Below are 23,729 nucleotides of genomic sequence, written 5' to 3' on the forward strand. Positions count from 1 at the left end.
TTTCCCTCAACGCCCCTTTTTTGGGTCCTGGACTTAGTAGGACAATGGCCTTAAGTGTCCTGTTTATCTGAACTTGCCAAGTTCTCGAGCAGCACAGCCAGCGGCGGGTTCTTTCCCTTGCGATCCCGCGTCAGCCTGAAAACTTCCTGGTTTCACAACCCTCGAGTTTTCTTAGTCTATTACTGTACCATAAAGTAGAGGAAAAGGAAAAACGGGAGCCTCAGTGTGGAATGGGGGATGTGGAGGGTGGGGGTGTCCCAGACGGGGGGATGGGAAAGCTGGGCAGCGCCCGCGGCTGAGGGCGCTAAAGACGGGAGTGGGTGGATGCTGGCGGGACCCCGACGCTTAACGGTTTCCAATCAGGTAGTCAGCGTGCTCACACCCACGGCCTGTCACTCTGCCCTTCCTGTCCCGAGCCTGTCTGAGGACCGCGGGGGTCTGCCGGCAGCAGTGCCGAGGGCTGGACCGTGGCCGTCGGCTGGAGAGAGCTCCCTGGTCCCAGCCCCTGAAACGTCCCACCTACATGGATGCTCACTTGTGATCTCGACTTTGCAGGATGGACTTCGATGACGAGGACGGTGAAGGCCCCAGTAAATTCTCAAGGTAAGTTTGTCTTATTTTCCTTAGATCTAGAGAAGCCAGTAGCTGGCGGTCACCTTACTGAATTACACGCGTGTAATGTCTGTCACTGAGGAAGCCGTTGCCCGCAGTCTGACCTTCTCACCGGTCCCTCGCTCTGTGGCCGTGTGTGGCCCGGTGTCGGCCAGCCGTGAGCTCCCTGCCACCTCCCAGCCTAGGTGACCGGAAATTAAGTGGCAAGTTCTTAGCCTGCTGTCTGGGTCACGCAGGGACCGCCAGTGCTGACGGGTTCCTTGCTGACAGACAGCCCTGGGGTGCGGGTTTAGAACAAACCACCGGGGCGAGTCCCTTTTTCCTACTGTGGAAAATAAAGAGAAACTTGGGAGCCCTGGGTGGCCTCGTCCTGCAGGCAGGACAGAGCTTGGTTTAGCTGCCAAGAGCCGCGGCTGTGCTCTGCGGGCGTCCTGAGTGCAGGCCACCGCGCAGACAGGGCGCCGGATCACGGGCACCAGCCTGTCATGTATTCCATACGTGTAGGGTAAGGCAGGCCCAGCCCTGAACCCTTGTTGTCGTTGTTTCCCTCGGTTTAAGGTGTGGCAGGTTCGGCAGAGCCGAGCGGAAGGCACAGCTCACTCCATCGATCCCAGTGGGATTCCCGCCTGTCCCCAGGCTGTCCCCTGCCCTGGCACCCTCCCGCCAGCCGAGCCGCAGCCTCCTAGGTCTCCCTGGCGGCTGCACTTGAAAACGGGCCACAGGCCACTTCTCCTGTATCCATGGTCCGAGGCCTGGACCGGCAGCCTCTGTTGCTCTAGAACTGTGTTTGGAGAACAGTGTCCCTGTCGAGCCCGGGCCACACTGCTGTGTTCGCGTCCTCGTGGCAGCAGGTTTCGGCCGTGGCTCCTTTCACGTGCCAGCGTGGCTGTGAAGGCAACGCACCTTCCCACCCATCCGGGGGGACCTGCATCTTCTCGCTCCCCGGCATTGCCAGGGTCTCCAGGACCAAGCAAACTTGCCGTTGTTCTAGACGCTTCTGCCCCCAGAGCTTTTCCCTTCGTCCCGTCCTCCACCTTCGGCTTTGGGGGAGACGGGAGAGGAGATGGAGACGTTTTGACAGCGACTTTGGAGTTTCCGACCAAAATGAGACTTGGGTGTCGGCAATAGAAGCCTGTACTGTTGTCCCTCGTGCGGACGGAGCCCAGCCTGGGCGTCCCCCCGTTTCCGGGGGTACGTTTGACAGCAGGGAGTGCTGTGCCCCAGAAACGGAGCCAGCCTGGGAGACGAGGACACGCATGTCCTGTCCCGTTTGCTCTTGCCGTGCACGGCCTCCCTGTGCCAGGAAACAAGGACTGTGACTCCTCTGGGAAAGTCCCTTGAGACAGCGGGTCACCCAGGACATGGCGTCCTGGGTCTGGGAACGGGAGGAGGAGGAGAGAGGAGGGTGGCGTCTGTGCGAACTGAAGGTCGGTGTCGGGGCGAAGTGACCGTGCGGGTGCAGGGAGCTCGTCGGGTGAGGCCCGATCGTTAAGAAGCAGAAACCCCAGACTCTGCGACTCTCTCGGGAGCCCGACGGTCGGGTCAGTTTCTACATGGCCACGGCCCAGACCTGGGCTCCCGTGAGCCACGTCCCTGCCCCCCAAGTCGAGTATGCGCGTGTTGTGGCCCGACACGCACTGTCACTCACGGGGCTGAGTCTGCAGGGCCCGGACCCCCCTGGCTCCCTCAGAGTAGGGCCACAGCGGCCACGTGGAGGGCCTGCGGGGGCGTCTGGCTGCCCAGGGTTGGGGAGACACTTGCGTCCACGCCCAGCCCCCCACTTTGCAGCGGCCACAGCTGCTGTCCAGGGCAGGGGTGGAGGGCCTGGTTCAGACTGTCCCCTCCAGGGCTGCAGGGCACGGCCTGGGGCCCCCCCACTTCTGCTCTGCTCACAGCCAGCCGAGAGGCCCCTCCAGGTGCTGTGAGCCAGCGCCCGGTGTTCGCAGACTCGGAGCCCAGGCAGGGGCCGCGCCAGGATTTGTGTCCCCCGATGTCTGTGCCGTCAGCTCTCCCAGCTTTTCCTGAGGCAGCTTCCAAATTCAAACATGCTGCCCATCAAGAGACCTCCTGCCTCAGTTCTTCATTTGGGAGATACAGTTATGGTCACATACGAGCTGAATCACGGCCAGTTTGGTGTGGCCCCTCCCTTGTCACAGCCAGGCCCGTCACAGCAGGCCTTGGTGGAACCATGGAGTAGGCGTGAAGCTGCCCCTGCTGCCCGATCTCAGGCATGCACACACACGTGCACATACACGCACACGCATGCACCTGGACACGCACACACATGCTCATGTACTCACACACATACTCCAGGATCCTGCCTTCTGGGACCAGAAATGCTCCCAGGCCTGCTTCCCCCCGGCTGTCTGTCCCGTGCATCCTTGGGGACTGTGACACGCAGAACCTGGCTCTGCTGACTTTAGCCGTTTCCTTCGTCCCACGCAAGTGTGGGGGCCTGAGGGCAGGAGCACTGGCTGGGAGGGGAGGGACGATCGGGGCAACTCTGGGCGCTTTGCATGTGGGCCACAAGGGAGGGTCCCCCAGGGCTCAGGAAGGGGGTGCTTTTGAAGGGCAGAAAGACCCTGAGCGCATCTCCCCGAGGAGGGGAAAGTGTGAGGGTAGCCGGAGATCCGGAAGATTCAGGAGGGAGGCCGGGGAGGGAGGGATGGAGCAGGGGAGGGACAGGTCCACCGAGGGGACCAGTCAGCTCTGGGGCAGCGGGAAGGAGCCGCAGGTGTCGCTGAGTGTGAGGCCGGTGGGTGAGCCGGGAGCTGCGGGGGTTAATTCTCGTGGCTTCTCCTGTCTTGCCGAGTAGGAAATGGGCCCCGTGCGCAGGTGAGCTTGAGAGGGAAGCGTGGGGGGCCCCCGGGGCGAGTTCAGAGGAGGCTCACGGAAGGCAGCGCTGTGCAAACCTTAGGTCCCATTTCAAATCACAGGCCACGGTGTGAGGTGGCCCCGTCTGCAGGAAAGCGCGGTTTCGCCCCAGCTGTCCCTGCTGGGTGGAGACAGGAGATGCGGCTTCTTCCCGGCTCAGGGCTGGCGGATGAGGACAGGTGCAACGAGGCTCGGGGTGAGGAGGTCAAGGTATTGACGAGAGGGTCGTCAAGGGGACCAAGCTATGGGTCCAGCTGACAGGCCGGCCGGGCACCGGGAGTGATGAGAGTTGATAGTGCGAGAGGAAGATGAAGGAGGCCAGAGGCCGGAAGTGGGAATGTGGTCAAAGAATAGCTCTGACCGTGTGGGAGTCTGAGAAGGCTGGAAAAGTAGGAAGCTGTGGTCAGATAACAGGACCTGTCAGCATGGGAGCGCGGGCTGAGGTCATGGGAGAAGAGGCGGTGGGCAGACAGGAGGGTCTGTGCCCCCCGCTGAGCCGCCAGGTACAGGGTGCTGGGTGCTGGGTGCTGGTGCAGAGTGCTGGGTGCTGGTGCCAGGTGCAGGGTGCAGGGTGCTGGTGCAGGGTGCAGGGTGCTGGTGCTGGGTGCAGGGTGCAGGGTGCTGGTGGAGGGTGCAGGGTGCTGGGTGCAGGGTGCTGGTGCTGGTGCTGGGTGCTGGGTGCAGGGTGCTGGTGCTGGGTGCTGGGTGCTGGTGCAGAGTGCTGGTGCCGGGTGCAGGGTGCGGGTGCAGGGTGCTGGTGCTGGGTGCAGGGTCCTGGTGCAGGGTGTTGGGTGCTGGGTGCAGGGTGCTGGTGCCGGGTGCTCGGTGTCTGGGTGGGCAGCCGGCGGTGACAGTGGTGAAGACCCTTGAGGGTGGCAGAGACGGACACGAGGGCTGCAGAGGAGGGGCCTGTAGCCAAAGAGGCGAAAGGAGCAGGGCGCAGAGTGGCCCTTCTGCCCGCGGGGCCGCAGTGGCTGTCCTCTGGCCTTCCCGGCTCTTGCGGCACCTGCGGACCGGCGCCCGTCCCCAGCAGCCCGGGAGGGGCTGGCCGTGTCCCTCGAATGCACAGCAAGACCCCGTCTTCTCTCCTGGGTGTCAGGGCTGGGGGCCAGGGCCAGTCTGTGCCTGACACGTACCAGCAGCTGCTGACGGCCGCAAAGGACCCGCGTGCAGCCCCCTCAGCAGCCACCCTTGGTCCGGGTGGTCCCTCCAGCTGACGCGACGGCCAGGTGGCAGGTGCCTCTGCCAGGGTCTCTTCCCACGGCCCTGCCCCACCCTGGGGGTCGGCTCTCGGAGAGGAGCCCTAGCAAGGGGAAGGGGGTTGACGCTTCTTTTGCAAGAGAAGTGCTGAAGCCTTTACCGAGTCAGGAATTGCAGGAATCTCGGAAATTGCGGAAAACCTCGTCAGTAGCTGCGGCACGCACGGCTCGGTGAGTTGCTCAGGAGCAGAGGTTATCGCCGTGAGTTCTGAAAGGGAAAAGCCGGTGACCCATCCTCTAGCTCTGATACTATCTGAGGAATTGGGAGCGAACCTCGCCCTGCGTGAGGCCCGTCCCCAAGCCTCATGCCTTGGGGGGCAGCAGCTGCGCGGTGACACTTGTCCAGGTGAGGAGAGGAGCATTTTGCTTGTTTGGGGCAGGTTTGTTGTGGCGACCGGCGGGCTTGTCGTTAGGGTCAGGAGAGGCACGTGGATCTCAGGAGGGTGACAGGGAGCTGAGGCATCGCAGAGGAATGTGGTCGTGGTGCCGTCCGCAGCACGGCTGCTCCGCACACGGGCCTGTGCGACCCGTGTAGCCGGGAAGCTGGCAGGGAGGTGCCGTGACTGGTGGGGTGTTTCCAGTGCTGCTCCCCGGGACAGGGCCGTGACGGCGTGGGTGGCCTGGCTAGTGCTAGACCTGGTCCTGTCTCTAGGGTTCCCTGCGTCGGTTCTCCTGCTGCCTTTAGGTGCTCACAGCTGGTCACCTTGACGTGACCAGAGAGGCAACAGAAGGCGCTTAGGGTTACCGCGTGCCTCCACCCAGCCTGGCCTGCACAGGGGCTTCTGGCATCTCGGGCCCTCGGGCCTGCTGCTCGGGGACCTCTCCTGTCACGCGATCCCATGGCAGCCCCTCCTGACCTGCGGGGCACAAGGGAGTGACCCAGGGGCTGTGCCAGCACCTGTCCACTCTGCTGTCCCTGCTGGTCCATGGGCTCTCTGTGGCACCCGGCGCCTGTCCCCAGCACCCGGCACCCACATCCAGCACCCAGCACCCGTCCCCGGCACCCACCCCCAGCACCCAGCACCCATCCTCAGCACCCTCCCCCAGCACCCAGCACCTGTCCCCAGCACCCGCACCCAGCACCCAGCACCTGCCCCCAGCACCCAGCACCCGGCACCCATCCCCAGCACCCGTCCCTGGCACCCATCCCCGGCACCCATCCCCGGCACCCGTCCCTGGCACCCTTCCCCAGCACCTGTCCCCGGCACCCATCCCCCGCACCCGGCACCCGTCCCCAGCACCTGGCACCCATCCCCCGCACCCGGCACCCGTCCCCAGCACCTGTCCCCGGCAGCTGGCATGGTGCCTCCCAGACCCCGCAGTGTGCCCCACGTGTCCCAGGTCTGCGGTGACAGGGCGTCCCCGGGTGGGGCTGTCTGGTCCGGTCTGCTCGACCCGGCTCTGCGATTCCCTCCCACGGCAGACGGGAGACCCGTGGGGACGGGCCACCCAGCCGCTGTCTGCAGAGCTCATGGATTGATCTTTACTGGAATTTTGTGAAATGCTCCTTTGTTGTGTTTTAATCAAGATAGGCTCAGACCTCACTGGATTAAGCTTAGGGGGTCCCCTCTGGACCAGGGCTGGAACAGCACCCAGGTTGGCACGCAGCGAGCTGCACCCCTGCGCTCTGGGCCTCGCTTCCCACAGCTGGGTCCTGGGGCCCCACGCTCAGCCCGGCCACACGACGGCCGTCTCCTTGCCGCCGTCTGGCCCAGTGTCCAGCTCTCTTCCAGCGCCTGGCTGCCCTTCCCTCCAGGCCGCCTCCTCCCCACCCTCAAACGCTCCTTCCCAGTCCCAGGCCTTCCTTTGTCCTGCTGACGTCCCCAGGACGTCCCTCCGCACAGGGACAGATGAGGTGCAGCCCCTCCTCCCCGCCAGGGCCGCCACCTCCTCTTCCCTCTCCTCTCTCTGGCGGTTTTTACTTTCCACGTGCCTTTCGGAGCATGTGATCCTGTTCTGCCTTTCGTTTCTGCTGTGCAGCTCTGTGTCTGCCTTGCTAACGGAGCCCCGCTGGTGAGCACGGGGGGGGCATTCCTAGTTTTCTCTGTGTCCCTGTCCCTGCCCCGCATGGGCCTGGCCTGTGCCCTTTGGAAGGTGCACGCCGGGCGGCTCACCTGCGGGTTGCAGAGACCCCTCCTCCGCCCATGTGTCCCAGAGGCCCCGGCAGGTGCCCCTGGTGTGTGGTCATGCCTGCCCGGCACGCCTGCCCCCCGACGGGGTGGGTGCTGAGTGGATGGACATGCGCGGTGCTTGGAGGCAGCCGGGCCCGAGGTGGCTCTTTCCTTGCTGGTGGCGTCACTCTCGGTCTTGTGGCACCAGTGCCGCCTGGATTCTGCGGCGGACGTGGGTGTGTTTCTGGACAGTTCTCGTATCCCGAGTAACGGCCTTGTCTCAGGGCTGCTGCGCTGGGTTGGCCGTGACTCCCTTTCAAGCCTAAAGGGGACAAGCCCGAGGGGGAGACATTCTGCCGTCCCTCCCACCAGGCCTTCCTGAACACCTCAGAGATCCAGTTCAGTAATCCCTCATAGTGCTCTTTCTAAAAATGGGCTGTTGGTTGTTTATTAAGCCGGGGGGGGAGGGGGGCGGGGGGCCTGCTGTTACTCTGCTGCAGAAAGTGTGTTGGGCTCAGAACAGGGGCTTGTTCGCAACTTTGCGCACAGTGAGTTCGTGGCATTGCCGGTCTGCTCAGCGACACACAGAATGGCCGGGCGATGCTTTGCTCCCTCCCGCAGGGCCCATGTAGACCCCACATCCAAGCCGCCAGTAACCACATTCCGAGTGTGTGTGCGTGTGCATGTGTGCACACCTGTGTATAGATTCATGTGTGCACATAGAAAGCGTGTTGGGAAACATCATGTCTGAATTTGCTAGGCGGACTGAAATGTGCTTCGCTGCATGAGCGATGAGAAAGCGTCAGTATACACTGGGGGGCTGAGCCTGCACAGTCTCGCTCCCCACACGGAGACCAGAGCTTGCGGGGGCGTCGGAAGAGCGAGCACTCAGCTCTTAGAGCCGACCCCGGTTCTGGGTCCCCCGGTGTCGCCAATGTTCCGTTTCACCCCGCTAGACTTACCCGCTAATGTGGTGTTTCTCTCCTTGCGCCCTCCTGACCGCGTGCTTTGTGGGAAGAGAGAATCACAGTGAGATCGAGCGGCGCCGGCGGAACAAGATGACGCAGTACATCACGGAGCTCTCGGACATGGTCCCCACCTGCAGCGCGCTGGCCCGGAAGCCCGACAAGCTCACCATCCTGCGCATGGCCGTGTCGCACATGAAGTCCATGCGCGGCACCGGGAACAAGTCCACCGACGGCGCGTACAAGCCGTCCTTCCTCACGGAGCAGGTACGCCTGAACCCTCGCCAGGCGAGGCGGGAGAGTCCGTGTCGCCAACGTGGTGTGAACTAGGCGGGCGGCAGGGTTCACGGTGGGGGAAGGGATGAACCCAAGACGTTTTGTTTCCGCCGCGCACCGGGAAGCTCCCTCCCAGGGTGTGTGTCTGGCCCGTGGGCCTCCTGCTTTGGGGCTTCCGGTGGCCTGAATGAGGCGTCACTCAGCAAAGCACAGCGGGCGTCTGCGCCATGCGCCCAGCGCACCGACGCAGGAGGGGGTCGTGAACACCGTGCGCCGGCAGGGCGGGGCTGACACTGTTCCGGCAGCTGTGGTGGCACCGACAGGACCACAGCGCTGAGCAGGCATTTGCGGGGGCCTGGTCCGAGTCACGTCTTCTGTGCACGCCTTGCTCCAGCCCGTGGGGAAGCCGCTATTGTTCACCCCGAGTTACTGATGGGGAAGTTGGGGCTGGAAAGGGCCAGCAAACCGCCCAGAGCCGCCTGCAGCTTAGTGACAGAGCCAGGCGTGGGTCCCCTGAAGACAGGTTGGCAGGACCCCAAAGCCACATTTTTAACACCTCTATTCGTCTTTGAATATTTGGAAAGAAGAAACACACGCAATGGCACGAGCTGGGGGCCAGTGTTCGGAGTCCTGCCCTTCCCTGTGCTGGTCATGGGGCTAATCGGCAAAGGCTGTAGCCTTCAGTTTGCTCCTCTGTGCAGTGAACTTTTTGCCTTCCTGTCTCTGAGCTTTTGCAGGAGAAATGGGAGGACAGATTTGAAAGCACTTTGTATGCAGTGGAGGGGAAATGGTAAAATTGTAGAGTTGTCAGGGAATGCGTTGGGAAGTGCAAAGGTATGTCCAGTGCAGGGTCCTGAAAGTCATGGTGCCTTTAACAAGACACAGAGCATGTGGCCAAAGTGAAATAGAGTGGAAGTGGCCCGGTGTCATTGGGGGACATTTTAGGACAGAGGCAGCGTTGGCAGGTAGCCACAGGGGTTGGAATGCAAGGGCGTGGTCGGGAGACAGGGTCGCTCACTCCGCCAGCGCTGAGGTCTGCTCCTGTCCTGGAGTCGCGTCTGGAAGAAGAGCAGGGACTGCTCTGCTGTTCCTGTCTGTTCCGTGGCAGACATTTCTGCAAGAGCTTTACCTACTCAATCCCTTTGCAAGTGATCCCAGTGGTCATGGGCCCCTTCACGTGGCAGGTGTCAGGAAGGAACAGCCGTGGTGCTGTCCGCCGCCCGCAGGACGAGGAGCACGGGAGATCGGGGCACGGGCTTCGGGCCTCGCTCCCAGCCCCGTGAAGATGAACGCAGTGACACTTCCCAGCTCGTGTGGCTGTGACGAGGAGGGCAGGTGTAGACGGCTTCACACGGGGCTCGGAGTAGATGCAGGATGGATAGCTGGTCGGTAACCAGACAGGGATGTACTACTGGGCACAGCTAACTGCTGGGGCCAGTAAAATGCTTTCCCCGACATTTCCCTAATCCTGACAAAACCTGCAGGGTCCATGTTTAGAACGAATCTCTTTACCTGTGAGTGACTGAGGTCAGGAGTGGAGGAGCGAGATGGCACCGTGCAGGGCGGGGGCCTCACACCCACGCTCGCTCTCGGCTGCTGGGACGATGCTGGTACTTACATCTACGGAGCACCTACTGTGCGCCAGGCCCTCTGAGTCCACACACAGGGTCTCACTGAACTTCACAAAATCTCACTGAAGAAAACCGTGTGAAAAACCAGCTGAAGAAGTGGAGTCACAGGCCCGAGCTGCCCAGCTGCGCCGAGAACCTGTCACCCTAAACCCGGGCTCGCAGCCCTCGCTGCGTTTCCCGGGGAGCCAGGCAGGGCCAGGTCCGGTTTCAGGACGCGGGACCCCGGCCGTGAGTGACGTGGTCCCGGAGGTGAGCGTCGGGGGGGAGGGAGGTGGACAGAGGTCTGTGGAGAGGGTGTGTCCCCTCCCCGAGACGCTCCCACGGTCCTGCAAACAGGACGGAGCAGAAATGCGCGAGTGAAGTCACTCGGTCCCCTCCCCTCCCCCGGGGACAGAATCCTCTGCTGCCCAGACATCCTGTTGCGTTTTTTCCTTTTCACACATCTTCCTGTCGGGAAGATCTTCCCAGTGCTGAAAATAAAAGTGCTGACCCCGTGCATGAACCAAGTGAGGACCTGGGAGGCGCCAGCTAGAAGTGCAAAGCCAGAGAAATGGGCAAAACGGACTTTTCCTTAAAACACGCCTGTACCGGCTGTTTCCGCCCCCGTGTCCCGGGCAGAGGGTGTCGGGATCCCTCCCCGCCAGGGGCTGAGAGACACTTGCCAGGCCCCCAAGTCCTGCTCACCAGCACATCTGTGCTCTCTAGTCTTTGCGTCCTCGGACCCCCTCGGGGACTGGGACCGAGGGCTCCAGACCCTCCGTCTCTCAGCCACTCAGCGCTGCCGGTGCGTGTGCAGCAGGGTCCCCCTGAGGTCACATTTGAACACAGGGTTCCCAGCAGAGCGTGTTGCAACCACTGGTCCAGAAGGACACTGCTGCCCCTTGGGGTCTGAATAGAGCGTGACGCGGCTGAGGGCCTCCCGCCCGCAGACGCAGAGCGGGTCACTCAGCAGCAGGGGCTCCTCAGCTCGCAGCGAGAATGTCATGGTAGCTGCACACAAAAGGCACCTCATTTTAACAAGGCTGACTGCGCCCCGTCCCCGTCTCCTGGAGACGATGGCCATGGCTCACGCTGCCCAGTCCTTGGCCCCGAGTGGTTGCCTTCCTGCCCTCAGTGACAGTCATGACCCTGGCGAATCCGTGTGACCACAGGGCTGGTGCTTCTTCCGCTTCTCACTATAAAGTGACACGGGTAATGCTACACGCCCCGCTGCCCCCCAGGGTCACTGGGAGAGTCTGCTGAGATCATGGCCGTGATTGTCAGTTCCGGAAGCCCGACAGCCGTGCGGATATGGGGACGCTCTCACGTCTGATGAGAAATGCAGTAAGAGAAGAGGAAGCAGAGTGCACTGTCAGCGTGGCAGGCGGTGGGTGGGAGACGCCGGTCCTTTTCCTTCTCTCTTCTCACCTTCCCGTGCTCCTTCCCTTCCTTCCACCCATACCTGTGTGCCAAGCACCAAGTGCTGGGCCCTTCTGGTCCAATGGCACGACTTCCGTTTCAATGTGCGAGTGCCGCGGTTTGCACCTTGGCAACGGTGATCACCCATTGCTCTCCCATCTCCCCAGGCCGGAAATTTTCTCTCTCCCTCAGAGAGGACTAGGCAAGACAGAGCTAATAGCGTTTAAAGTAGCTGTGTCTCAGGGATGGGGCAAGCTGTGTGCATTTTTCTAGGTAAAATAAGCTAAAATACCCAGTTAAAAAAAAAAGCACTTGTTTCCCAAACTATTTATGTACCAGAATGAATATCTGAACAAAAGAAATTGAAATTGCCAATAAGAAAGCTTAACTGGCCTAGGTCTGTTGTGTGTTGTGCTAATCATAATCTTTTCTTTCCAGGAACTGAAGCATCTCATCCTTGAAGCAGCCGACGGGTTTCTGTTTGTAGTGGCCGCTGAGACAGGGCGAGTGATTTACGTGTCTGACTCAGTCACCCCCGTTCTGAACCAGCCGCAGTCGGAGTGGTTTGGGAGCACGCTCTACGAGCAGGTGCACCCCGACGACGTGGAGAAGCTGAGAGAGCAGCTGTGTACCTCGGAAAACTCGATGACAGGTCAGTGTGGCTCCCTGTACGAGGCTGTTTGACTCCTTTGCAGCAAAATTCTTTCAGTAAATAGACCAGGCAGCTGGAGTTTATTAGAAACTGCCTAAGGGGGAAGGACCATATTTGACTTGGCTTGTGTCATGGGTTCATTCACGCTATAACATTTTTAAAAATCCATTTGTGATATGTTACCTTTTCCTGTATTTTACCTGCAATTAGCAGACATGGCCACTAGGAAGCGACGTTAGTCAGGGCCACGTGCTGCGTGACGAGCTGTCACAGCAAGTGCGTGAGCGTCTGTGGCCCTGACCATGGACGTTTGCTCCCCAAGCCACGGTCACCTGAAACGCAGCTTCTCACTGAAGCGTGTGGATACAGCCAGCTCTACTCTAACATAACACGCGTGTTCCTAAGGGATCACTGCGATATATGAAACCACGCTGTAGAACCTACAGGGCTTGTGGGGAAAGGGGGGTTAGGAGCACAGTGCTCAGTAATCTGTCAGGCAAAAGCAAGAGTAAGAACCCACTAGACGTGGAAACAAGCTTTGCATGTCACATGGTTAAGAAATTCACAGACACGGCCATGAATATGGCACTGGATGTTGAAAACGACCTAAGCTTTGCTTTCGGAAGTGGTCGCAGAAGGTGTCGCCACTTGCTGTCATTGTGAAGTGGTGGGACAGTCACGTGAAGTCAGAGGGTTTGACACCAAACGTGGGCGAGCGTAGCCTGCAGGATGCAGTGGACCCAGAGAGCTGACAGGTGTCCGAGGTGTGTGGATTTTGTGTATTCCTCTGCGGCTTGGTTCAGGTGAGCGCGGTTTTCTGTGTTTATCTGGCATTTATTTCTCACAGATAAGCAAACACAAAATCCACAGTATGCTCAGACTGCTCCCTACCGTATGAATCACACTGGAACAAAGGTCTCGAAACAAGAGCTACAGCAGCATCATACCCAGATGTTTGCAGGCTGCCGTGTGACGGCTGTGTCTGTGCCGTGTCGCTCTCCCCGACCAGGCCGTGAGATGTCGCGTTCTCACTGCTTTGCGTCTTCCCGTGGTGACCAGCTCAGGCTTTGTGCCCTGTAGACTTTCAGTCGGAGATTTGCTTACCACGGTCACGCAGCCCGGGCTGCTGTGCCAGAACCGCAAACCGGGCAGCTCGTACACAGCAGAAACCTGTTGCTCATTGTTCTGGGGACTCGGAGTCCACGACCAAGGCACCGGCAGATCTGGTGTCCAGTGAAGGCCACACTCTGGTTCGTGGGTGGTGCCTTTGGGCTGTGTCCTCACCAGCGGGCAGGGACCAGCCAGCTCTCTGGGATGTCTTTTCTGAGGACACCTCCCAAAGCCTCGCCTCCTGATACCACCCACCGAGGATTAGGGTTTCAGCACGTGGATTTGGGGACACACAAGCATTCAGCCCATGGTGTCCAAGGTCAAAACGCCAGCGGGTTTGGCTTCTCCCGAGGCCTCCCCGTGGTTTGCAGACCGGCTCCTTGCTGTGCTCATGCAGGGCCTTTCCTCTGCGCACAAATCCTGTGTCTGTCCCTCTTCTTGCGAGGACACCAGTCATGTTGCACTGACTAGATACACGTTGGCCCGCCCATACGACCTCATTTAACCTTTGACCTCTGTGAAGGTCCTTTGTCCAAATACAGTCACACTCTGAGGGTCGGGGGGTCAGGACTTCAGGTGAATTGGGGGGGGGGGGACGCAATTCCACCCACAGCGTTGGTGACAAGAGCACATCAGATGTTGTCAAGAGTGACAGAAGTGCGGCTGTTCCTGGAGGTGGTAGTGATTTTCTCCGCGGTGGCTTCGGTGCCGTACACGGGGAGGAAGAGGAGAGGTGAGTAGGGTGTGAGGGCGGCTCTGTGTCCCGGCACTGAGCTCCCACAGCAAAGCTGAAGCTGGCTCGGAAGCCTCACTGTGCCGCCCGCCACCCTGGCTGAATTAGCGAGCTCCACAGAACCCTCCGGAACATACCGTATACAGCCAGATACCGGGAACGGGTATGAGAGGGAAGACAGACCGACCGGAAAATGTCGGTTTGGCAGCTGAAACCACCTCCTCTGGGAAGAGCTGTCTCTGCCCCGACGTCCACATCTGACCACAGGATGTGGCTTCTGGGAACCGGGCAGGAGACCCGGCCGTGCAGATGGCCGGGCAGCGGTGCCAAGGGTGGGCCTGGCTCGTTCAGAGTGCAGCCCACTGGCTCACCAACGCTGGTGACATTCCTTTTTTCTTTCTTTTTTTGAGACAGAGTCTCGCTCTGTTGCCCGGGCTAGAGTGCCGTGACATCAGCCTAGCTCACAGCAACCTCAAACTCCTGGGCTCAAGCAATCCTCCTGCGTCAGCCTCCCGAGTAGCTGGGACTACAGGCATGCACCACCATGCCCAGCTGATTTTTTCTATATATATTTTTAGTTGGCCAGATAATTTCTTTCTGTTTTTAGTAGAGACGGGGGTCTCGCTCTTGCTCAGGCTGGTCTCGAACTCCTGACCTTGAGCAATCCTCCTGCCTCGGCCTCCCAGAGTGTTAGGATTACAGGCGTGAGCCACGGCGCCCGGCCTGTTGGTGACATTTCTGTCCTTGGGAAGTCTTTGTCTGGCAGAGTTGAAAGGGGCAGTGACCACATTTGGACAGACATGTCCTTGGAGCGTCCAGGCAGCCAGAGCGGGGGCAGCGGAGTGGGTCCGGGTGGCAGGGCAGGCCGGGTGGAGGGTGACCAGCGGGCCTCTGAGCCCTCCCCTGGCCGGGCTCCTCTCGTGGGAGCAAGATGGCGCTGGAGGAGGGTCCTGGGGCAGAAGAGAGGACGGGTCTCTCTCAGAGCCACAGAGTGTGGATGTGACTGTCCCAGGCCTGGTGGGGACAGCGTGGAAGAGCTCCCGTGGCAAAGCTGCCACGCAGACAGGCCCTGGGCTTTCCTGGCGCTCAGGGCAGGCGGGAGCTGGGCTTCACGCGTAACCAGCCCAAGCGCAGGGGTCAGAAACGCTTGTATCGCAAACGCCCAGCATGACCTGATGCCTGCGATTGTGGCCCAGGGACTCTCTAGCCCTCCTGTACCTGGACCCTGTGGTTTCGGGCCTGGAAAGGGGTGATATGGTCCGCTTGGAGGCCGTCAGGGTGGGAGGGCGTGGGCCTGCCAAAGTGGGGTGTTTAGCTGGGGCAGCCTCAGTCCCTCCCCGGGGGAGTCTCGCTGCTCAGAGCCTCTCGGCCGTGAGTCGAGGTCGCATGCGTTGGACACGTGAGGTCACGTGTACTGCGCGTGTGCAGGTGCATGTGTGCACGAGGGACAAGGACCAGAAGCCAGACTGTAGCGGGGCTCGCAGACAGTGACGCTTGCGCAGGGCTGTGACACTGGGGGTGGCGATGACGGGGTCTTTGTTGAATTAAATTTCCCAGCTGGAGAGTTGGTGTGAGAAGATACACAAAATCTCCTTGCAGGCGTCAGGGATGGTTCTGGCTGACACAACGATCTGCTTTGTCTGTGAATAACAGCTAGAATTTATTGACGTCGAGAGAGAACGGGTAGAGCCCTCCCCTGTGACGGCAGCGTTGCCAGGAGACTGGCGCAGCGCAGGTGTGCACACCGGCCGGCCCGGGAGAGCCAGCCTCAGCGGTGTTGGGGGGCCTGATGGGGATGGTGGAGGGCCTGCAGAATGGGGTGCTTTCCCTCTCACTGGGAACACAGGGACGTGTGGGTTACAGGCCTGTGAGCAGACGGAGCAGATGCCTGGCGTGGAGGACGGCAGGGATCAGGTGACAGTGCCGTCGCGGGGGCTGCAGAAGTGACTGGATGTCGGAGTGGCCTGAACCTCAGCTCCGGGTGGGCCAGGAGGGACCCGAGGAGAGGCCCCGGGCGTCCCAGGTGACAGCAGAGCCCCTGCCGTAACCGGGTCAGAGGGCAGGTCAGAGGGCACGCAGGGAGCGCAGAGTGAGCGGATCCTCCTCTGTGCCTCCCCGTGGCCCTTCCTGAGTCCCCTGGTGGCTGCTGAACTCTGGAAACCCTTGATCCTGGTGGGCAGAAGCTGGAGGCGCCTCGTAGGTGGCCTCGTAGGTGACCTCGAGCACTGCGCTGGGTGGGAACAGCCCCACTTCCAGGGCTGGGGGGCGGATGTGGACAAGGACGACCGGGGGCTCTTCAGGACGAGGTGTACTTGGCTCATCCTCCTGCGTTGCACTCGGCAGCCCTGTCCCCGCCGGCTCCTCCTGCACTGGGAGAACCGGTCAGCACCGCGGCTCAGGACAGGCTAACCTGGAAACAGAGCTGCCGCCCGACAGCGCAGGATGGTGCTGAACTAAGCCCTCCTTCCGTCCGTCCTCCCTCCCTCCTCTCCTGTTATGTCTCTCTCCCTCTCTCTCTTCCTCCATCCCGTCATTACTTGGTTTGCTTTTGTATTCATCCACTCAACAATACCTGTGTGCGTGGCCGTGGGAGGGTCACGTGGGGTCACCTCGTGACCAGCCTCTCCTGCCCCATCACCCGCAGAGCTCCCAGCTGTTGCTGAATGAATGAATCCCTGTTTTCCAACCATTCCAGCCCAAATTCTTTGTGATAATTGGGGGAGAATCCAAGCCAGGCCGGTCCTCGAGGGACTGGGCTGGAAAGTCCCTGTGCGTGAGTCACATGTCCCATCAGCTGTGATTAAGCTTCCCTATCTCCCCGAGAGCTCCGTCGAAGTCCAGAGATGCTTTCGGCCTTGGATCACAGGGCCTGGCCAGGCCGTGGTCTGGGCACGGACAGCAGCTCACGAGAACAGGCCGCCAGGGAGCTGCCGTCAGCCAGCTCCGCGGCGCTGCGCGTGCCTGTCATCCGCCGTGTTTCCGTGACAGCTTCGACACGGCGCGCTCACCGAGAGTCTCCCTGCCTGTCCGGCACAGAGGCCGCCGGCGGGGCGCGGGGCGTGTGCTGCTTTTGTTTCCCTGTTCAGCCACGGCAGTGAAACACAATGACTATGGCGAATTCTCTTACATTCTTAGAACACGTTTTCCTGCTTCAGTGGGTGCCGGCCCGGCCGCAGGTCAGCTCCGGTCACCCGGGGAGACTCGCGGATGCACCTGCCAGGGCCTGGGGAGGGGCCCGGCTCTGGTGCTCGGTGGCGTCCTCGGGCGGCCCTGGCACACAGGGAGGGCTGGGAGCCGTCGGTCCCCTGGGCCGCCTCGCGGTCCTGCTGGCCCCGTTCCGCAGGTGAGGGGCGACCCCTCGGCGGGAGAGAGGCAGGCAGGTAGCCGGCCCCGTGGGGTCCTGTGACCCCTGCAGCCCCCCCCCCCACCCCTGCAGTATCAGTTCTGGAAAACGAGGGTCCATTTCCAAATGTCAGTCACGAAGGTAACTTCGTGAAAACCGTACTTTCCGATACGTGGCGTATTTTCTTTGGAAAACCCGAACTTAGCCTTTGGCATAATGCCAGAATCTGAATCCTAAACACACTCAACGCTCCATTTCTTGCCATATTAGGTAACGTAGATAAACGTGGCAAAAAAAAAAAAAATTATCTGATTTTATGTCGAGTCAACTATTAACACCGTTACTGAGTTTCTGTTGTTTAACATAGAAACAAAGCATTTTAATGGCAAGGAAAGCATGTTTATTTGATTTAGGCCCGTTGGAAAGTGACGCGTTGTGCAGTAAACACGGGCCGCTGGGCAGAGCGTGCTCGGCGGCCGCGGAGGTGCGGGCAGAGCACGTGAGGGTGAAATCTGAGCCCGGCCGGCTGTTTTCCTGTCTGCGCGGCGACTTTCCCCGGAAACCGCAGCCTCCGTAGAGCTGTTATCCCAGATGTGCCTCTGGAGCCAGTTCAGTTCTTTCTCGTTTTTAAATATTTACACAACCTGCCTTGTTTTGCTTCGCTACATACACCGCATGCTGATGCCGCCAAACTGTTTCTACTTTTCTCTCATGTTTTATGTCGGAAGATTCCCACAAATCTGGACAGGTTTCTGGCTGGGCCGCGGGGTTCATTATCACTCTGGTGTCCCGGCAGATGAAGGAGCCGGCGCGGGGTCTGCACACGCCGCGGAGCCCGGCTGGGGCTGGCTGCCCTGGCACCGGCCGCGTGTGCGGAGGGTGGGGAGGGCGCGGGGGCCTCGGGGAGGCAGCCGGGAGTGAGAGAATCTCTGCACTTGGAGTCAGAGGGACCTGGTGACAGCCACCGTCCACGGCCTGTACCTTGCGTGAATGACTACCTCCCTCGGCCTCAGTTTCCCCACTTGCGAACGCGGGCAGTAACATGCTCCCCACAGAGCTGTGCTGACGCGGGCATGAGATGCATGCGGGGTGGTACTAACGGTAGCATTTGGGGATTTCAGAGATTCCATTCACTTTTTAACAATTGCAAATTCTACCTCCAGACTTTCTGTCTTGCCCCACTTTATTTTCTTATCTCTCTAAAATGTGTCCTAGGGTTCGGTGCTGTAGACAGGGAGGTGGGGGGACCTGACCTTTGTAGCTCTGCCCCCTTATCAAAGAGCGACGTCCCCTCCGACACTGTGCCTGAGGACGCCCATCACAGCCTGGGGGAGGAGAGGGGGCGACGGTGGCCTCGCTCTTCCTCTCTCGGTTCTGTCACCCGTCCGTTCACCCAGCGCGCTCTCACCGGGTCCCGGCTAACTCTGCTCGCGGCGCTAAGTGTGGGGACAGGGTGACGAACGAGCCCCGTGCAGCCTGGCTGTCGGCAGCTGGCAGCTCAGTGGGGAGGGGACACTGGAGACACAATCGCCGTGACGGGTGCGGTGGGGGAGCGGTCCACGAGGGCAGCGAGGACAGACAGTGATGACACGTGCGCAGACTCGCGTGGCGGGCGGGAGACGGCTCCTGTGGGTGACAGATGCTCCATGAGACCCGGGCAGGGGGGAGCCTCCCAGAGCAGTGGTGGCCGCGGGCTCTCAGCCGGAGTCGCCCGTGACCGTGGTGGGCAGAGCGAGCCGTGGGGTGACCAGACTGGCCTGCGGGGGTGGGGATGCGCTGGAGTCATCGGCGCGAGTCGGGAGAGCTGATGCAGCGGGGTTGGGTGGTGTGTGGTTTCCTCCAGACGCCGTCACAAACTGCCACAGACCAGTGACATAAGATAGGGAGAGTTTGTCCTTTCACAGTTCTGAGGCCGGAAGTGCAAATCGGGGTGTCAGCAGCGGCGTTCGTGCCTCTTGGGGCGGGCGGTGGGGGAGGGGGTCTGCATCGCGCCCCCTCCGACCTCCGGCGCCTGTCACAGTCCGTGGTGTCCCTGTGGGCACATCGGTGCTTCCTCCTCCTCTGCCACGTGGTGCTTCCCTGTGTCTGTGTCCTGACGTCCCTCCTCTCATGGGACGCCAGTCTGAGCTGGGTTAGGGCCACCTCAGTCCAGAATGACCTCATTTTAACTTGACTGTCTACAAAGACCCTATTTCCAAATAGGAACACATTTGCAGGTTCTGGGTAGACATGAATTTGGGGGGGGACAGTAAAACCCCGTCCCGGAGGTGACCGTGGAGAGGGAGGGACGTGGTTAGACGCAAGAGATACGTAGGCAGCGAATCCAGTGAGGGGGTTGGTCCCCTCACCTGCTCTGTCTCTGCCCGAGGAGCGTTTAAAAAGCTGACGTCTAGGCTCCTTGAAGACCTCTCTTGCTGCCTCCTGTTCCCGTTGGCAAATCTCTTCTGCCAGAAGTGAGTTCAGCCACGGAGAGCGGGAAGCACGTCTTCAGCGTCCTGCCCTGTGCTGCTGAGTCAGGCCGCAGAGTCCGGCCTTCCTGGGACGCGTTTGCATCCACTGACCCTCTGGGCACACGGTGCTCGGGGGGGCCCTGCCGGGAGGGCGGACGCTCAGCGTTCTTTGTTCTTCGTAACCGTTCATCCCTCCGCTGTGGGTCGGCAGCCTCTCGACCGCAGGACGGGTCCTCCAGGCCACGGCTGGCGCAGGGCTTGATGGGCCAGCCGTCCTGGCACGGTGCTCACGCTGCTGTGAGCGCGAATGCAGGCCCAGCTCTCTGCCCTCTCCCTTTCCTTCCGGGCCTCGCCCGTCTGCGGGGGGTGAAGCCTGCCCCAGGCGGGAGAAAGAGCAGCGCCTTCTCCTCCTCCCTCCATGCCTCTCAATCTCCCTCAGTTTGCCCCACTGTGCTCCTCCCTGCCCCCCTCCCTGTCCCCCTCCCTGCCCTCCTCCCTGGCTTCCTCCCTGCCCCCCTCCCTGCCCTCCTCCCTGCCCCCCTCCCTGTCCCCCTCCCTGCCCCCCTCCCTGGCCTCCTCCCTGCCCCCCTCCCTGCCCCCCTCCCTGCCCCCCTCCCTGCCCTCCTCCCTGCCCCCTCCCTGTCCCCTCCCTGCCCTCCTCCCTGCCCTCCTCCCTGCCCCCCTCCCTGCCCCCCTCCCTGCCCTCCTCCCTGCCCTCCTCCCTGCCCCCCTCCCTGCCCCCCTCCCTGCCCTCCTCCCTGCCCTCCTCCCTGCCCCCCTCCCTGCCCTCCTCCCTGCCCTCCTCCCTGCCCCCTCCCTGTCCCCTCCCTGCCCTCCTCCCTGCCCTCCTCCCTGCCCCCCTCCCTGCCCCCCTCCCTGCCCTCCACCCGCGCCTGCGACCTCTCCGCCTGCCTTTGTCCTGACTCGGTTCACTCTCGGATGCCCGGGCCCTGCCCACCTGCCCCTGCCGTGGACCACACCCCCCACCGTGCGCTGTCCCTGTGGACCAACAGCAGCAGAGCCGGGCCAAGGCCGTTGTCTGCTGCGAGCGGTGCCAGGTCGCCACAGCTGCGGAGGTGTAGACGGGCACGAGGGAGGGGTCCAGGTCGGGGCCTGGAGCAGGAGAGGAGCCGGGACATGGGCCCGGATGCCGGAGGGGGAACAGGCAGTTACATCCAGGGGTGAGGGGCAGCTTGACCTCCGGCTCAGCGCGTGGGCTGCTGTGACCGGAACCTGGCCCCTTGGGGCTGACCCTGCCAGTCTGCCGGGCACAGACGTCGGCCTTGGACGGTGAGTGCTCGGCCCTCTGCCTGCACCTGCAGAGGCCTCCTGTGTGGTCGGACCTGGAGCCAGGGCAGGGCGCCCACCGCTCGCCAGTCTCCTTCCTCTTCCTGCCCTCGTGGCCCATGTCTGGGGATCAGACATCACGCGTGTCCTGAGTAACAAGTTGCCGGGGAAGGGTTACCGGGTGTTGTGAGGCTGCAAGAGACTCACTCGGGGATGTCGCCGCACGACTGGATTTCCCGCCCGTGACAAGCGTTCCTCTGCGAGAGGGGCCACGCGACACGCAGAGCCCCGAGCGAGGGGTTACGGGGAATGGCGGAGGCAGCCAGGGGTGCGAGTGAAACCGCCACCGCTGTGGCCTTGTGCTCACAGTAGTTTCACACAACCCACCGGCTGCAGAGGACAAGCCACCTCCCTCTAAGTGAGACTCTGCGTAGGTAAGTCAAGGCAGCCCTCCAGCCTCTGCCCGAGCGGGGCTGTCAGGGCAGGAAGTCGGGGGCAGAGGGTAGGAGGGGGCGCGGCAAGACCAGGCTTCCCCGGCTCCCGGGGACCGTGTCTCTGTCCCGGATGAAGCGGCAGAGGGAGGTCAAAGGTCTCCTAAATGGCCCAATATGCACTTTCCACCCCATCAAACATGTATGTGAATTAGAGCTGAGAACCGAAAATCTTGCTTTAAACTCACGCAGAGATCTCACCACGTAAAAGAACCATTTCTTTACAGTGAGTTCTCTACACCTTCATTTTTTGTCACGGCTTTTTGAAACAAGGAATATCCAAGTTGCACGTGAACAGCATTTATTACAGTTTTGTAGACAAGCTTTGAATATTCCCAGCTCTTACAACAGTGGCTCTCGATCTCAGTGTGCCTCCGAATTCTGCAGGTTCTTTTAAAAATCCTGATGCGGGGCCCTGGCCAGTCTCTGAGCTCAGCTGTGCTGTGCGGAGGCTCTGGCCTCGGTCCGTCTAAAAGCAGCCCCAGGGATCCCAATGCAAACCCCCATGCGACCCCCACCGAAAAGAAACCCACACTGATAAAATGAAATCCTACGGCTCAATCTGTCCTATATCTAGGAGGGAAATTTCAGGAAGATGACAAAAGTTTTGTTAATTTACTGCCACCAACACACAAAGTGTTAAAAGCATAATCAGCAATACAATCGGAAAACGTGCTGTTCCGGCATTTTAAACCCTCTTTGCAAGAGTTCTTGATTTCCTAATGAGGCATCTTTTATCCCAACTTTCATATCCAAGAAGTAAATAAAGACTTTTTTTCTCCTTCTATAAAGGGAAGCTGTCACAAAAATAACCTAGTCGTAGTATTGTTTACAGGCAGATATAACTGACGTTTGAAAAGACAAATTGAACCACAGCTTCCTGCTGGTGTGATTTAGATTTCAGTAATCATCTCACGTGATGGTCGTATTTTGTAATGCTTTGGTTAAAAATAGCTCGATTGCAAGAACTCCAGCATGATCAAGAAAATTAAAATAGTTTCCTGTAGCTTCACCAAAGAAAGACACATTTCCCTCGGAGATGTCATGACTCACGCCAGATGGTTAAAGAAAAATGCACTTATAGCCCTGATCTTTCCTGTTTATTGCTTCTTCAGTGGAGGCTAATTGAGGAGAACATCTGCATCCAGTTTTCCCTTTATTTTTGCAGATTCTTTCTGACACTCCGACGCAAGGCCTCCCCTGACGGTCGTTGGCGCGGCAGTGGGCCCCCGATGGCTTTCAGTTTTCCCTTTCAGGCGATGACATGAATTACTCTCCGATGAGCTATTCACCGTGTCATTCCTTAACCTTGAGCCGAGTGCACGTACTCTGGGACCTGGCACTGCAAGGGCTGTGCCTCGTGGAGGTCACGGTGGCCGACTCTCCCCTCGGTCCCGCTGCTCCCCTGTCACAGGCCTGCGCAGCGGTGCCGGCTGCTCTGCGAACATCGTGGTGGCAGACTGGCCACCCAGCACACAGGCCTTTCCAGGTTGGAACAATGTACTTAGGCTCCGTTTGAAGTCCTCCTCCAGTGACCCCTGCCACTGCCTTAGACGCACAACTCACACCGTTGGGTGGGACGGGGTCTGCAGGCGTGTGGACTCGCCAACAGCCATCGTGGTGCGTTGAGAGCGTGGCCTCTGGAGACACCCAGAGCAGCTGGGTGACGCTGGACGAGGCACAGGTTCTCCCTGAGCCTCCGGGCCTCGTCAGTGTGGGTGTGAGGACCGAGCCGGCCGTCCCTGGCGTGTGCGGGGCCTCCGCGAGTGTGCAGCAGCTTCCTCTTCCCTCCCTCGCGCCTTAGTCCGGGTGCCGTTCCCTGGACGCAGAGCTGGGCGGGATCCACGCACACATTTTGTGAGCGCTCTCGGGGACGGTGGTGAGGGAGGAGCTGGCCAGGCCAGGCGGCTCCGAGGACAGGCCGGGCAGAGGTGAGGCTCCAGGATGGCTCCGAGGACAGGCCGGGCAGAGGTGAGGCTCCAGGATGGCTCCGAGGACAGGCCGGGCAGAGGTGGGGCTCCAGGACGGCTCCGAGGACAGGCCGGGCAGAGGTGGGGCTCCAGGACGGCTCCGAGGACAGGCCGGGCAGAGGTGGGGCTCCAGGACAGCTGTGAGGACAGGCCGGGCAGAGGTGGGGCTCCAGGACAGCTGTGAGGACAGGCCGGGCAGAGGTGGGGCTCCAGGACAGCTGTGAGGACAGGCCGGGCAGAGATGGGGCTCCAGGGGGCCCAGCGCGGCCTGACCCACAGGGACGGAGCTCAGGAGTGGAGGCTGCAGAGTCTGTCCCTCCTGGAGGCCAGGGAGGTTTTTGTGACCCTGTCCCAGTCACTCCCAGTCACAGGCCTTGAGGGGAGGGTGCGACTCTCAGACCACTTCAGGCCAGGGAGCTTCCAGGACAAACTTCTGGAGAAGATTCAGGTGTGAGCCGTCAGCGAAGAACCTGCAGCTGGGGGAGGGGCCCCAGTCAAACTGGCCCGCGGGACGCAGGGGGCGGGGTGGTGGGGCGCGGGCAGTGTCCCCTCAGCCTCCAAGTGGGA

General features: G+C 60.9%; 1 protein-coding gene across 1 annotated transcript in view; it reads left to right on the forward strand.

The window, feature by feature from the left end:
* The window catches only part of ARNT2 (aryl hydrocarbon receptor nuclear translocator 2), a 158,324-nt gene that overhangs the window by 47,268 nt on the left and 87,327 nt on the right, over positions 1 to 23,729 (forward strand). Inside the window, exons 3-5 of the mRNA XM_069466528.1 lie at positions 556 to 603; positions 7,875 to 8,088; positions 11,565 to 11,778. Of these exons, the coding sequence (XP_069322629.1) occupies positions 556 to 603; positions 7,875 to 8,088; positions 11,565 to 11,778 (476 nt within the window). The remainder of the gene's footprint in view (positions 1 to 555; positions 604 to 7,874; positions 8,089 to 11,564; positions 11,779 to 23,729) is intronic.

The sequence above is a fragment of the Eulemur rufifrons genome, chromosome 3, assembly GCF_041146395.1.
Source record: "Eulemur rufifrons isolate Redbay chromosome 3, OSU_ERuf_1, whole genome shotgun sequence".
NCBI lineage: Eukaryota > Metazoa > Chordata > Mammalia > Primates > Lemuridae > Eulemur > Eulemur rufifrons.